The sequence below is a fragment of the Tachypleus tridentatus genome, chromosome 2 (genome assembly GCF_004210375.1).
Source record: "Tachypleus tridentatus isolate NWPU-2018 chromosome 2, ASM421037v1, whole genome shotgun sequence".
Lineage (NCBI taxonomy): Eukaryota > Metazoa > Arthropoda > Merostomata > Xiphosura > Limulidae > Tachypleus > Tachypleus tridentatus.
In genome coordinates this window covers 95,502,237-95,518,482 of record NC_134826.1, presented here as the reverse complement: position 1 = coordinate 95,518,482, position 16,246 = coordinate 95,502,237, and the positions used below count along the sequence as shown (strand labels likewise).

The following is a 16,246-nucleotide window of genomic DNA, read 5'->3' as shown; positions in this document are numbered from 1 at the left end:
CTGTCTTTCAAAACTATTTTTCACACCTGGCCATGTCAGTACATCTTCTGAGTATCTCTGTTGCCACGCCACAAACCGAAATACTTTTTTCCAGTGTCAGGTTTGACTTCTTTGAGCTTCAAGAAAAACTTCCCCTGTAAGTATATAACATTTCAGCAATGCCATTTTTAACTTGTCATATTCTATGGTATCTTCTCTTGTTACCCTTTGAAGCTTCTAATATTTTTAATAAGTTATTGAAGACTATCTGGAGTACTTGTCCCCTGGATGGAAGTTATGCAGGTTCATGATTAATGAACCGTATTTTAGGACATGAAAAATTTCATCCTTATGAGAAATTGTAAAAAAAAAAAAAAAAGTAATAATGCCCACAAAAGAAACCTTGCAAAATACAAAATGCAAAACCATAAATTTGTATGCATCAGAGCATGGACCGACCTAAGAAATCTCCTTACAATTTTAGTGAAAATTCATCCACAAGAGGTGAGGTAGGGGTAAAAATGCAAAACGCAAAACTGAAAATTTTTATATACTCCACATGGACCTAATGGACTTACATACCAGCTTTGGTGAAGAGCCATTCACACTCTACAAAGTAAGTACGTGAACATACAACAGACTTTTCGATTATATTTATATAGATTTCCCCTCGATGAGTCAACTGTAAGTCTTCGAACTTAAAATGCTAAAATCCGTGGTTTAATTTCCCCTGGTAGTTCATAGCGGCTGTAAAGTTTTTGTCCTAAAATGAAATAAAGGTTATCAAGATAGTATAATTTAAAAGAAATTTTCAATATTTTATGCTGGGATTGTGTTGTAGATTACGCTTTAGCAATATATTTAGCAAATATCACAAATTCAAAATTAATTTATTGGATTATTTTTCATAATATTTTATTATATTTGTTTGTTTTTTTCCAATTCATTATATAAGCTCTCAGATGGCGGGGGTATATGTCATATGTTTCGGAGTAACTTTCGTAATCGATGAGATAAATTAGTAGTTCTAAATTTATATAAATGAAGTGTTAAAACGTTAGTTTGTGTGCATTATTTTAATCTCATGTAAATAGATTACTGAGAACCAGTTCTAATTTGAATTGTCACCTTAACTGTAAATGAGTTTTATTTACATTAATTTAAAAGTTAAACGTCTAAAGTCTTAACTCAGTGTCGTTGTCACATTCGTGTCACAATGTCTGAAGTATAATCGCTATAACAAGTAAAATTCCTGTCTACTGACGCTGATAATAGTAATTTTAAGTATTATTGTCGTTTGTGAAATTTGTATAGATTTTGACATATCGGCTGTTGAACTTCAAATTTAGTCCTGTAGGTGTAAGTTGTATGAAATTTTCTATGCATTGCCAGTATTTTGCTACATTTTGGTTATTAGTCTTGTACCTTGCAGATTGTCATTTGGTTATTATCATTTAATTCAATATTTAATATTTCCCTGTAACACCTTTTGTAAGTTGTGTTTCTCAAATATTTGATACAACTGAATACAGCACTGAAAGTTAATATAACTGTCTCCTTTGTCACACCACACATTGATATTGTTAGTACTCAAATATATGTTAGGCTACTTACAAGTAATATTAATAGTCAAATACTATAGCTGTAAGTTAAATGTGTTGATAGTAACTATGATTGAAAAACTAATTTTTTTTTCAAATTCCAATTTAAAACTTTTCACGATGAAAAACTGAGTTATTAAATAGATATAATAATAAATGAGTAATTAATAAAAATATTACAATAAGATTGTTCTTAAATTTAGACTTCTTTTAAGTACTGTGAGTGATTGTTTTTGTAATGAATCTAGTTCATATGTAAAGCTTTTCGTAGTGGTTTTAAACTTCATAAGGTTTATTAACAATTTACATTATGAAGAGTTATTGTCTCAACATTTGATTAATTTTAATTCTTTTGTTTGGTTTTGTTTTACTTTTTCATTAGATATTGAAATGTAGTCATAGTTGTTTTAAATGTGTATGTATTTCTTTTATAAATGTATTTTCTTTTAATATAAGTAACACCTACGAGTGTACCTTGTGTATGAATATATACCAAACCTGTTGTTTAATAGGAAATAATGTATTGTCTTTAGTTCATTCTGTACTTGAGATAAGAAAATGTTATAATAAAAAAACAAAATTTTCTGTGAAAATTAACCACACACAGATAAACTTTGTAAGTTTTTCTGAACTGTTCAGATTAATTATAAAAATATTTTGATATCTGTATTGTTAGAAAATTTTGTTTTTTTAAAGTTTAATCATTCTTAATTAGCATTAAGAACTTGTAATGATTTCTAAACACAGATGACTAAAGCAGGCTTTAATTGTCTGGTGGTTAAGACACATAACAATCAATCTGCAAGTCCTGGGTTCAAATCCTCACCACCACACATTTTTACCCTTTTATCCACAAATGTGTTATAATGCAACAGTCAACCCAAATATTTGTTTGTAAAAGATTGGCTCTAAGTGGCATTAAGTAGTTGCCTACTGTCTAGTCTTTCATTGCTAGGTTTGAGATGTGAAATTCCACAAACAAATGAATGTTAAATATACTAGTTACTTAAAACAATGATTTTTCTTTGTATGAATAACATCAATAAAAATTTCTTGGCTTTCATTTTGTAAGACCATTTTCAGATGATATTTAATGTTTCTTAGTTTTTTTGTAAACATAAATTTTAATCATCAGATTAATATCTTGCATGGTATTGAATCAGTATGTATAAACTACAATAACATGTGCATTGTTTATCATACAGATCTGTAGAAAGGTAATAGAGTATAATGTAAGATGGATAAAAGTAGCAAAATATTAATATTATATGTTGTATAGTTTTGAAGTAGAACCAGAAAAATGCATGATGCTTATGAGATGTTACCAATACTCGAGAAGCTTCCATTACAGATAGAAGCCCTTGCTGCTTATGGTAAGTTTAATAAGTTTACTTAAAATTAGTTATTTCAACATTGAACCAGAGAATGTAAAAGTTACGTTCATGAGTATAAAGTGAGAAATAAATACAGATTAAAGTTGAAATTTTAAAATTTATTTTGAGGACTGTTACCAGAAAAGGAACACCTTAATACATTTATCTTTATTATTTTTTTATGCTTTTTCTATTCATTTATGAAATTAACATTTGCTAGGATTTGGAGCTTTTAGGACTGTAAATTACTAATGCAATTAAATTTTATATTTATTATCTTTACCTTTATCATTCAAATTGTGTGCATGTTTATGTGCCATTTATTTTAGCCAGAGTCCACACATTGTATCATATTGAGTAATTTTACATTTCTTGCCTGTTACAACTTGGGTCAAACTAATTTGATGGAATTGCCTTCTTTTCTTTCTTTTTTCTTTTTTTGTTGTTGTTGTTGTAAAATACTTTGAAAACACCAGCAATAACACTGTGTAACACATATTTTGCTCCTGGATAATATGTGTTATTTTTCAATTACTTGTGTCGTAAAAGTACAGAAAATGGCCATTATTCACTTCAAACTTTAGCTTTTATTACCTGGTTAATGAAATTTAGAAATTAACCTATTTCCTATGTAAAAACAGGCAAATTTACACATTTTCGTTTACATAAGGTCTGAATAAAACCAACATGAGAATCAAGATTTACATTTATTTATACTAAAGTTATGCAAAAATGTTTAGAAGTGAGTAGTTTTTTGAGATTTGCAAATGTAATGTAAATCACTTTCAGATATCAGCCCCCCAAATATATAGTCTCCCATCATGTTTTCATTATACACTTCTTGGTAGTGGCATTCAAAGTCCAGTATATCTGGGTGGAAGTGCTCGCCTGGCTCCTCTGAGTATGCTCCCTTATTCTCCTTGAATTTATCAAGATGAGTGTCAAGGATATGGACTTTCAGGGACATCCTGCAGCCCATTTTGCCATAGTTCTTCACCAGAGCTTCAACCAGTTTCATATAATTTTCGGCAGTGTGATTGCCCAAAAGCCCTGAACCCCTGTAACAAACCCAAGCTTTTTTTTCCCTTCCTACTAAGCTTCAGGGGGAATTCTGTGCACTCCAGGATCTTCTTTATTTGTGGTCCAACGAAGACACCTGCTTTGATCTTTGCATCAGACAGCTTAGGAAATAAGTCTGAAAAGTACGTGGAGGCTACAGACTTCTTATCAAGAGCTATGACAAATTGTATCATAAGACCCAATTTTATGTGCAATGGTGGGAACAACACCTTCTGGAGGTCCGGTAGTGGTTCACATTTGACATTGTGCCTCCCCACAAAGGACTCTGTCCATTGCAGCCAGTGTTTTCTGTTGTAATGTGCTGCAGCATCCCTGCTGTCCAAAAGACAAAGATAACGGGGAAACTTGGTAAAGCCTCCTTGGAGACCCATCAGAAATGCCACCATTTTGAAGTCTCCGATAATCTTCAAGCCATACTCATAATACTTCAAAGCTTCTAGCAAGGTCTTGATGCTTTGTATTCCTCTTTGAGGTGCACCGAATGAGCCATGGGAGAGACGGATATTTATTCCCGTTATGTAGCAGCACAGCTTTGAGGCTTTTGGATGAACTATCAATGAAGAGGCACCACTTGTTCGAGTTACAGGCAATTCCAATTGCTTCGCACAGACCGGATGCATTGTTGCAGGAGCAGAGCCCATCTTGATGAGTAAAGAAGCTTGAAATATGTTGGTGACATTTCCTCTGACTTGTGACTTGCACACTTTCATCTAACAAATCTCACTCCTTTGGCCTAAATGTCAAAAACTCTGCATTCGACTTTGTTAGACCAAGACCTCTGATCAAGTCATTGAGGTCTGTTTGGTTGGGGTAGTATGGGTTTCTCTTAACATTTGCACCTCTGAAATTGTAATCTAGATCTTCAACATATACCTCCTCTTCTGAGGATGGCTGCTTTCTCTCTGGAGGAGGAGGTACAGAAAGCTCAGGGCAGTGTGACACTGGGGTAATGGATGATGGAAGGGGAAGGTCTGGATACATGATAGCAGATGCATTCTTCCTAGCCCAACATTTGGAAGGGTCTACCATGCAGAAGTAGCAATTGCTTGAGTGGTCAGTGGGTTCACATCAACTTCTCGGAATGACAAACTTCATGGCTCTCTTTTTCCCCTCTGTACCGTCCTGCAAAAGAGCAAGATAAAATTATTATGAAGAATAAATGTATTTCATCCACAACTAATGTGTAAGAGGCTCATGCAAAAAATTTTATACATGATATTTTTTCTATACTATTGGAAATCAAAAACAAAATTAAAAGATATTTAAATTTAGAAAGTCTAAAATTTGAATAATATTAAATATTACTATTCAAGCAAGCAAAAATTGTTATGCATAACTTGTGTTAATATAAGTTTTGTAATTAAGTTATGCAGATGTAAACAGTTTAATGAATATCTTGAGAAAAATATGAGTATACCCTCATCATTAATTCTAAAGTTAAATACTGAGATTTTATTTTTAAAAAAGTTAGCAAAGTTTTTATTGATTTGATTGCTTATTTTGAGTTCTGTACTAACTGTTTTGACTGCGAGTAAAATAAATAATAAACAAGATAACCTATCCAGTACTGTATACTTGAAACATAAATTTTGATGAGATCACCTTTCTAATAGTGTTTATTAAGTTGTGTTTTTAATATTCACTATGCATATGTTTTATCTTAGGGAGAAAAGAAAAAAGAATGCTATTTATAATGAATCAGTTTCTGTGTTTATCCTATTCCTAAAAGCACTTTCATAATTTGATAGATGTATGGTAGTTAATCTCAATTTTTGTAACTTGCTATATTAATTCTCATATTCAATATCTATCATTGGTAGTGAGTATGTCATTGTAGGGTTCAAAATCAATAGTTTTAAATTTGAATAAATGGAAAGAATAAAAAAAAAAGAATAAATTTTCATATAACAGTGAAGTGTGCTTTATTTTTGTGTATAATAATAATAATAATAAAAAGTAGTCTGGAACCAAAAATCTTAGTCATGTGAGTCCATGGTTCTTTTTATGAGTTGCATAGTGATTCTGAAAGTTTTGTAAAGATAAGGTCTGTCTTAGTGATTAAAATAAGTTGATCTCATTGTAAATTGAATAGTTTTACTTAGTGTCTTCAAGAGAAGTAAAGATTTGACAGAATAAACTTCAATCTTTCAAAAATTGAGCTGCACTTCATGTTAATGGGTGAAAAAAAAATCTGTAAATCTGACTTTGTTTAGCATCCAATGCTAAGCTACAGTACAAACCAAGGTTGTGTGTTTTGTACTTTTTGTGTGACATTTAGTCAAATGCCCTAAGTTCTAAGCCTTTAAAAAGTTGTAGCAGTGTGAAAAAAAGTGTTAATCCTAATGTGGGTTTTAAGGAACACAGTATAGCTCTAGTTAAAAAATGGTTACTAACATATGCAATAATTCACAAACAGTTATAGCTGAAATCCTGTTTGTTTGCTGCCTGTAAACAAAAGATTGAGAGTAAAAAATCTGTTAGTGTCTTGTAGTTAGTTATTAACTTTCTCACATTTTGCTTTCTGTATTTATTGTTACCCTTTATATGAAAGCTTTCTCTGCTTGCCACTATCTGTGAAGCTTCCACCTTATCTTGTATTTCCTTATAATATTACTTCATTGTTGCTTGCAAATAAGTAAGCAACAACCTTCCAACAATAGCAATGTTATACTCTCCTAGCACAGCTGTCTCTATTTATAATTTTTCAGTCATCACTACTTCATGTGGCACTTTTATGTCAACCTTCTCACCATAGAAATGTATTCTCAAGATGGCTTGTATGGTTTTTAAAACTTTAGTTGGAATAAAGTACAAAACAAGGTTTGACTTTTTTTAGGTCATCTTCAGGGTCTTTGTTAACCTTTAATCTAAACTTCTTAGGTTAAAGGTTATTAAAATTTCAAAACTTCCAGATAAAGAAAGGTATTCTTAATCATAACATGAAAATCATTCTACACTTGAAGCAGTCAACTCTGACTCTATTACAACAAATATTTACTAAAAACACTTCATTATAAATTCTGGTTTTTGTTTCTAAAAGGCAGGTAATGCTTACTGAAAGTTGTCTTCGTACTTTCTTTTGAAATTTCCTATTCATTCTTTGGTTTCTTCTAGAAAGAAGGCACAATTTCAGTATGTTTATGATCATTTGATATTTAGTAAAAGGTATTTAATCAAGCAAAAGCTGTAATAAAGTTAGCTTTTTAAATTTACTAATCAGAATGTATCACTTACTGTTTCTTTCAACTAATCCTGACTGAACATAATCAGTGATGTCGAGAAAACCCACTTGTAGAGAAAAATGTGTAAAAGGTCGAAACGTTGTTCGCTCCTCTATGTAAAAAATTTTTCAACCAAAACAAGCCATTTTTACATATATATTTTTCTGACTGAACATGGTATTTCTGTTCTCGAGTATCTGATGGTTAAGTCTTAGGGTTTGTAATGTTAAAAACAGATCTTAGATACTCATGGTGGGCACAGCACAGATAACCCACTGTGTTACTTTGTGCTTAGTAATAAGAAACAACAGGAATTTCTCTCTGTAAAATTTCTGCTATTTCAGATGAATTCCTGCTTGTTGGAACTAAACAGGGACATCTTCTGACATACAAAGTCACTTCAGTAACATCCAGTAATAGTAGTAAGTATTACTTTAATATTAGTTTATGTGAAGTTTTAAAATAGACGTATGTGAATTTTGTTAGTTTAATATTCAGAAATGGGCACATCATGATTATCAGATTGTCACCAAGTATATTTAATGTTTTAATTTACTTCCTGCAGGTAACAAGTTTGAAGTAAATCTTTTGAGGTCCAACAAGTCATTTGCCAAAAAGCCTGTTACCCAGGTAGGAATATTTCAAAACACAATACTGTTTTACTGAATAAAGTGGTTACATTCTCATGCGAAGTTTAGAAAACTAGATTAAGTTGGTTACACTGTGTAACACAAATTTTGTTCCTGGATAGTATGTTATTTCTTAATTTCTTATGTTGTAAAAATACAGAAAATGGCTGTTATTCACTTCAAACTTTGCTTTTGTGACCTGGTTAATGAAATTTAGAAATTAACCTACTTTTTGTGTGAAAACAGGCAAATATGCACACTTTCATTTACATAAGGTCTCAATAATACAACATATCAAGATTTACATGTATTTATACAGAAGTTATACAAAAATGTTTAGAAGTGAGTAGTTTTTTGAGATTTGCAACTGTAATATGAAATCACTTTCACGTATAAGCCCTCAAATATAGTCTCCCATCATCTTTTTGTTATACGCTCCCATGTCACAAAAGCAAAGTTTGAAGAGAAAAATAGGTCTTTTCCATTTACTTTAAGCATAAGGAATTAGGAAATAACACTTTCTGCCCAGCAACAAGAAAAAGTAAAAATTTTGTTACATAGTGTTATATTAGTTACTGAGAAAAAAGTAATTATTCTCTGATGCAGGTTATGGAAAATTTGAGTCTTATAATCACTATTAATCTGTACTCTTCATATCAATGATTTTTTTCATTATGATGAGTAATAATCCATACTGTATGAATATTTAAGTCTGGTTACAGGAAGGTTAAAGTGTGCATATTAAGATCTTTTATAGAATTGCATTAACAATTTATTAAACTACTTTGTTATTAATGTATGTTAACAAACTTAGCATCAAACATAGTTTGTAATTTAGTCTTAGTTTATCTACATTTTGTATTATAAATTTCAAAATTAATACTTTTACATATTTGTCGACTTATCAGTGTCAAATTAAGAATTTTCACTCCTAATTGATCATTTTCATTTTTTCTATCATTACTTGATTTTCTGTGTTCAGTTAAATTACATGTACATACTGTAGATATTAACAAATTAGAATATAAACTTATCTCCAGTGTTCTTACTTTAAGATATAAAAAAAAAAAAAGCCAAACCCACATGACTTGCTACTCCCATATCATTGTCTTTCAAGGAAAGAGCCAATATTTTTATCTGATATTGTTGTTAAAATGTTTAACCATTAAAAAAAATCTTTCTTTTTACTTAATTTTCTTGGTGCTCTTAAATATTTATTTTGCTTCAGTTTCATTGCATGTGATTATAATGTATTTAACATTGTATTTAATCTATTTATAGCAGTTACCTAAACAGCAGCAACTTCAGGACATTGTTTTAGTTCATCATGAGTTTTTGTTTTACAATGTGTACAATGCATATTTGAAATAAACATAATTTTGTTGAGAGCTTACACTGTCACAAAAAACATTTAAAATGTATTTCCCACTAACAGCAAAAAGCTTGAGGCAAAATTACTAAATTTCTTATTTTTTCTGTGTATTTTTATTATAAAAACAAAATGTACAAATTAGAAACCTGTTGGGTAAGATAACAAAACTTAAAAACAAATTAAATAAACATTTTTCATTGTACTCAATATCATTGTACATCAACTTGCATAGTATAATTCATTTATGTGCAAAAACGGCTCGTTTGGGTTGAGAAAATATTTTACATAGAAGAGCGAACAACGTTTCGACCTTCTTTGGTCATCGTCAGGTTCATAAAGAAAGAGGTAACTGACCCGAAGCTGACCACATGTTTGAAAGGGGTTGTGTAACTGTGTGTCGAAATGTAGAGGGCGGTATTAGATGTTTGAAAACATCAAACATCATGTTTCTCAACCCATTAATATTTTCTCAACCCAAACGAGCCGTTTTTGCATATAAATTTCTCCACAAGTGGGTTTCTCGACATCACTGATAGTATAATTCAGTTATTTCTATACACAGTACTTCCCACTTTAATAAATGGTTTCCACATACTCTGAGATTAAATACATTTGTAAAATGGTAGAACTGAATAAAAGCAGATTTGAAAGGTTTCACTACAGTTAGTGTTAGAGAAAATAGGAAATGAAATATAAAGTTTTAATATAATATTCACTAACAACGATCTGTAGGTTATACAAATTAAATGTTAAATTTGTAAGATTGAAAAACATATTTTTGTTCTCGACATGAAAATTGCCTTATTTTTGTGTACAACTTGCTTTTAATGCTCAATAAAAGCTTGCCATATTTTCTGAGTATATATCTGGTACATTCAAAGTTGGGGCCTGGCATGGCCTAGCGCATTAAGGCGTGTGTTTCGTAATCTGAGGGTCGCGGGTTCGCGCCCGAGTCGTGCCAAACATGCTCGCACTCCCAGCCGTGGGGGCGTTATAATGTGACAGTCAATCCCACTATTCGTTGGTAAAAGAGTAGCCCAAGAGTTGGCGGTGGGTGGTGATGACTAGATGCTTTCCCTCTAGTCTTATACTGCTAAATTAGGGACGGATAATGCAGGTAGCCCTCGTGCAGCTTTGTGCGAAATTCAAAAACAAACAAACTTTTTAAAATAACCCCACAGCTTTTACACGTTTGACAACAAATAAAACGTTTTCTCTTGCGGTAAGGAGTGTTTGATTAGTGTGAAACTTCTAAAAACTGATAAACTACTTTAGCTACTTAAAAACAAAACAAAACGTAGATAACTGTTGTTACTTTTTATTTATGAAATTACAATGTTTTTTTCTGGTTGTATCTTGAATTTTGAATAAATAATTAAATTATTTGAAAATTTCATTATACAACTACATCTTGTAAAAAAGCCGAAACACGAAAGGATAATATGAATAATGTGAGATGGGACTGGCATTGATGTTTTCTTTCTTTTGTCATTTTTCGTATGTTTCTGTATCTCAGCTGAGTAACAAAAATGAAGTTGTTGAAGTCCTGAACGTTTCTCCACATTGTGGGGGACAAAACAAAATTAAGTGAAAATATTAAGTTTCCTATTTACGATTTCTAGTTCTTTCCTATGAAATTAGAAACTATTTAGGGATAGCGTAAAAAGGTGGAATCAAAGGTATAAAAGGAAAAAAGTTATTTATTATTAGTCAAAGAGGGAAGGAAGGTTCTTTTGAATGAGGGATGTAAAATCATTGAGGAAATGAAGACACTAGAGAATCGACATTTTACACTGCACATTAAAAGGATTTTCATGCCTTAGTAATTTTACCATCTTGAAAACCTGTGAAATAAAATAATAGTAACATTAAAACATGAGATATATGATACTTATGTTGTTAAATAAGAACAGAATATCACCTTGTATCATATTGTATGCAATATATAACCCTATCTATAGAAAACAAAACAAACATAAAAAAAACATACAGCTCAACAGGGTGTACTCAAGAAAGATTGGTCCCTTCAGCCCCAACAATCTCACGTTATATTTGTGCATAATAAGTGCTGCACATCCTCAGCCCTCCGGTCTTAACGTAAATACGTAATGCGTGTAAATAACGTTTTGCCTCGAAGCTACTATTATTATATCGTATTAGTATAGTTTTAACTCATTATTCACCAAGTTCCATATGGAATTGTGTATCAGTACTAAGAATTAACCTTATATATTTCTGTATATCAGAGTATCTTTCAGATACAAAGCTTTCCACATTCCAACAGTACTAACTTTTACGTTTATTCATTATTGATATACTATTGTGACTTATAGATACAGAAATCTTAGTAAAGCATTGATACTAGAAGCTAACCGTTTAAAGTATCATTATACCAATTCACGTTTTAAATATAAAAAAATCTTATTAAGTCATCAGTACTAACAGCTCACGTAATATATTGTCAATATTCAGGTGTATCTTATAAATACATACATTTCAATATAACATTTGTAAAAATAACAACTCTATGTTTTTTCAAATACCAAACTCTCTCTACTTCAACAGTACTAACAGTTAATCTAAGGTATTATCAATATACCAGTGTACCTTTTTAAATATATAACTTTTAATGTGCCAGTAGTACTGATAGTTAACCTTATTTATTATAAACTAGCGAAGGTACCGGTTTAAACTTGATATATTAGGTTAATATCTTCCAGATTACTGTGTTAGTGTATGTATTCTGAATCTATTGTAGCACAGAATACAAAAAGCCCCTAGTGGTATAACTGCGGACTTATACTGCTAAAACCGGTTTGGTGTGCAGTGCATAGGTAGCCCGTTATGTAACTTGTTGCTTAGTAGCAAACAAACAAACAAAACAGTAAAAAAAAAACATTTCTAATATTTTTCGTTTCCAGAAACACATAAATGCCGTAAAGAAAGTACAGTAAATTAAGTATTATTTATTATCAAAGAACTTTATCACTGTATTAAATATTTCACATTTATATTTGATATTACAAATTTGTGTCACATTTTATCAGAATCGTTTAAAAATTCTTTTACTGTTGCAGTGTTTCAGGTTAAACCATATTGGTTATTTTTCCAAAGACATCAACAGACTGAAATACAGTTATGTTCTATAAGAATAATATTATAATTTGTACTTGCCATTTGGAACCCATTTAACCATGTACACCATTTATCTATAAGCTATATCTATATTCTCTGTAACTTGTTTTCTTTATTGAATATACATATAGCATTTCACTTACCAAAATAAATTCTTAATGTATTTCTTAGTTGCATGACTACTAAAGACTTTTCTAAAGCATTTTCTTTGTTACAGATTGCTGTTGTTCCAGAGCTAAATATTTTAATTAGCTTATCAGGTACGTTTAATGTGTCTGAAAACGATATTATCTGTACAAGAAGACTTTACAAATGAATAATATTAAATAGTGATAAAGTGAGCTGTTAGAAAAAGAAACTTTAAAATAACTAGGTTTTTTTTTCTTCCAGAGTATATATTTTGAATGAAAACAAAGATATCAAACAATGTAATTGATTCATATTTTAAACAATGTGCTATTCTTGTTGTTTACTTAATGTATGTAAATTGTATTATCTATATAAAATTACATCTCTTACTCAAAAAAAATCTTTTGAAAAAATATTCTGAAATATAGTTTTGTATTCAAACATTTGAAGTTACAAAAATTGTAACTTAAGTTTAAATATGGAGCAGTGTGGTGCTATTTAAATACTTTTTTAACTGTGATACGAAGACTTGTTACACCAAATTTCGTAATTTGATATGTGAAGATCAAAGGAAGGACCATATATATATCATTATAAAACGTAAAATAAGGTTCTACTAATCAACAGTTTATATATATTGTGTTATTTAGGAAGTTGTTAATTATAATACCATTATTAAATAATTTTATGCAGGTGTTTTTAATAATTTAAATTACAAATATAAAGCTCATAGATGTTACTAGTTGGAAATGCTCCTTTTACCAGATTTCTATGCTTCAGTAAATAAAAATCAGCACAGAAATGATCATGCAAAGTAACATAAAAAACTTGGACAACTAGATTTATACCTCCATGTTATGATAGTTATGGCACTTGAATTGCAATCTACAAGTCAAGAGCTCAAATCCCTTTCATTGAACATATTTACCCCTTCAGCCATGGGAGTGTTACAATTTGATGATCCATTCTACTATTTTTTAGTAAAAGAATAGCCCAAGAGCTGACAGTGGATTGTGTTAATTCGTTGTCTTTTCTCTGGTCTATAACTGCTAAGTTAGGGATGACTAGTTCAAATAGCTTTGCATAAAATTCAAAACAAGCAAAAAATAAGGGCATACATTTTATTTAGTATATATTTTTTTATATTACAGACAATATTATCAGTGTACATGATCTGATGCAAGAAAATGCTTCACATATATCAACAATTGGCAGGACAAAAGGAGCAACTCTGTTCTGCTTGGATGTGAGAGTAAGAAAGTTTAACTTGTGTACCAGAGAAATAAAATTTCATATTATAATTATTTTTTCTTCATAAATAATTTTTCATAATTTTGTCATTTTTGAGTTCATTTGATAAACAGTCAATATTTTTAATAAAATGTTAAATTCTTGCCCTGAATGTTTGGAAGCAAAATAGGTGCAGCGTTTGAAAACAATTCAAAATGTTACTTACCCTAAGACTTGAAATTTGCTGTCCACCACCTCATCTCAGATGTATGCTGCTGCACTTTGTTTCACTACTATAGTGGAAGTGCAGATGGATCTCTTTGTGCCTCCAAAACAATAATTTTCAAATGAAATGAAAAATCTTTTGACTTCCATGGTTAAAAATGTTGATGAATCAACTTCAACACACATCTTTGTTCCTAACATACATTCCAGTAAACCTCAAGATCCACATCCTTTGGTTCCTGGTATGAACATTTCCTCGGGCACATCTTCTTCTCCCACTCCAAGATGCAAAACAATCAGTTGGTCATGTCCTCAGTCACTGGAATCTTCTTCCAACAGCAAAGACCTGCTCAATCGACCCAGGGCAGGATCTATGGAAATCAACAGACCTCCCTCAAATAAAGAAAATAGACATCATAAACTAAAGGGCTCTCCACCCAATGTGCCTACACATAAATAAAAATGGCTACGTTGATACAATGTAACTGTCAAGACTTGCATTCTAATCTGGATGACATTAAAGCACTAACTGCCTCCTACCATCCTGTATGTCTTTCCTTTCAGGAAACATTTCTGAAACCTGCCAATACAGTCACCTTTCGGCAGTTTTCTTTGTATGGAAGTGACAAGCTGTGTGATGAATGAGTGCATGGAGGAGGGGCACTGTTGGTTGATCAGCATTTGCCCACCCTGTCTTTGCCACTTGATACACCCTTGGAGGCTATAGCCATCTGTGTTTCCTTGGGTCATACCATCACTGTTTGTTCTCTCCACCTGTTGCCTGAAAAGACCAATTATCAATCAGACCTTGATACTCTCATTGAACAGTTGCCATCTCCCTTATTATTCCTGGAGGACTTTAATGAACATAATCCTCTTTTGGGAAGTGCTGATATTGATGGAAGGTGTCACTCCATAAAGCATATGGTCTCTGATCTCAACCTTTCGCTTTTCAATAGTGGTTCTTATACTTATTTTCATGTGCCTAGTCAGTTCCTTACTGCTATTGATCTCTCAGTTTGGTCCCCTTCACTATTCTTCTACTTTTCATGGAGTGTTGACAATAACCCTGCCTGCCATGTGGCACGGAAGGCTCAAAAATGGGCCTGGGATATTTTTTGTAGGTATCCCACACTCTTGCATTGCATTGCTTTCCAGCAGGTTTATGCACGTGCTCAGTGGGTAAGACGTCAAAGCCAGAAGGACTCTTGGAATAATTTCACAACCAACATATCTTCTATCACCAGTTCCAAAGTTATACGGTACAAGATTCGAAAGGTCAGTGGGCAATATAATTCTGTCCCTCTCTCGATCTTGCTCTCTGATGCCCAAGAAGTAACTGATACCTGGAGCATCACCGATACTCTAGGTCAGTGGTTCTCATCCAGGGGTGCGAGGCAACATGTGTTTTGGCCACCTTCACCTTTATTCTTAAATAAATAATTACTGTGAAGGGTGTGAGAACATATTAAAATTTTTTAGGGGTGTGGGGCATAAAAAAGGTTGGGAACCACTGCTCTAGGTGAAAGCTTTTGCCAGGTATTATAGCACTTCTGCTACTTCCTCCACCTCCTTAGTCATCAAGACTCGGGTAGAGTTGTCACCTCTTTCCTCTGATTGTCTATATGACTATAATTGCCCCTTTACACTGGTGGAGCTCATGTTGGCTTTTCATTGGTTGAATCTGTTGATGCATACTATGAAATACTGTGACATCTATCTCCTGCTTCTCTTGTTATTTTTCTGATTGTTTTTAATTGGATCTGGCAGGAGAATGTTTTTCCTGGTGCCAGGCTATTTTCCTACTTTTCTCTAAGCCTGGGAAGAATCCCAAAATTCCTTCATACTACCGTCCAATTGCTTTGATGAGCTGTCTCTGTAAGACTTTAGAGAAGGTGGTCAATACTCATCTTATTTGGTTCCTTGAATCAAACAACCTTCTCTCATCAAACCAGTATTGGTTCTGATGACAGTGCTCCACCATGGATTACCTGATTCAACTTGAAACATCAGTCAGAGAAGTCTTTCTCAAACAACATCTTATTTCAATGTTCTTTGATATTGAGATGGCTTATGATACAACATGGAGGTATGGCATTTTGCAAGACCTCCATGTATATGGGTTATGTGGCCATTTGCCCATTTTTATTAATTTTTTAATGGACAGGCAATTCCAAGTACGTGTCAGTTTGACACTTTTCCGTTCTTTTTACAGGAACTTGGAGTCCCTCAGGACTGTGTTTTGAGTGTCACACTTTTCAGTATAAAAATT

The 16,246-nt window shown here is 32.0% G+C and overlaps 1 protein-coding gene across 6 annotated transcripts in view; it reads left to right on the top strand.

The window, feature by feature from the left end:
* The first annotated feature begins 931 nt into the window (after positions 1-931).
* The window catches only part of LOC143244611 (vam6/Vps39-like protein), a 68,910-nt gene continuing 53,595 nt past the window's right edge, over positions 932-16,246 (top strand). For 2 of the 6 annotated variants that reach the window (XR_013025236.1, XM_076489601.1), the window contains exons 1-6: positions 932-1,338; positions 2,860-2,953; positions 7,599-7,676; positions 7,820-7,884; positions 12,608-12,650; positions 13,671-13,771. Coding sequence is in view for 5 of the 6 variants with exons in the window: in XM_076489601.1 (XP_076345716.1) it covers positions 2,881-2,953; positions 7,599-7,676; positions 7,820-7,884; positions 12,608-12,650; positions 13,671-13,771 (360 nt within the window). In the remaining variant the exon portion in view is untranslated. The remainder of the gene's footprint in view (positions 1,339-2,859; positions 2,954-7,598; positions 7,677-7,819; positions 7,885-12,607; positions 12,651-13,670; positions 13,772-16,246) is intronic. The other 4 variants (XM_076489602.1, XM_076489605.1, XM_076489603.1 and 1 more) reach the window with 4 other exon arrangements.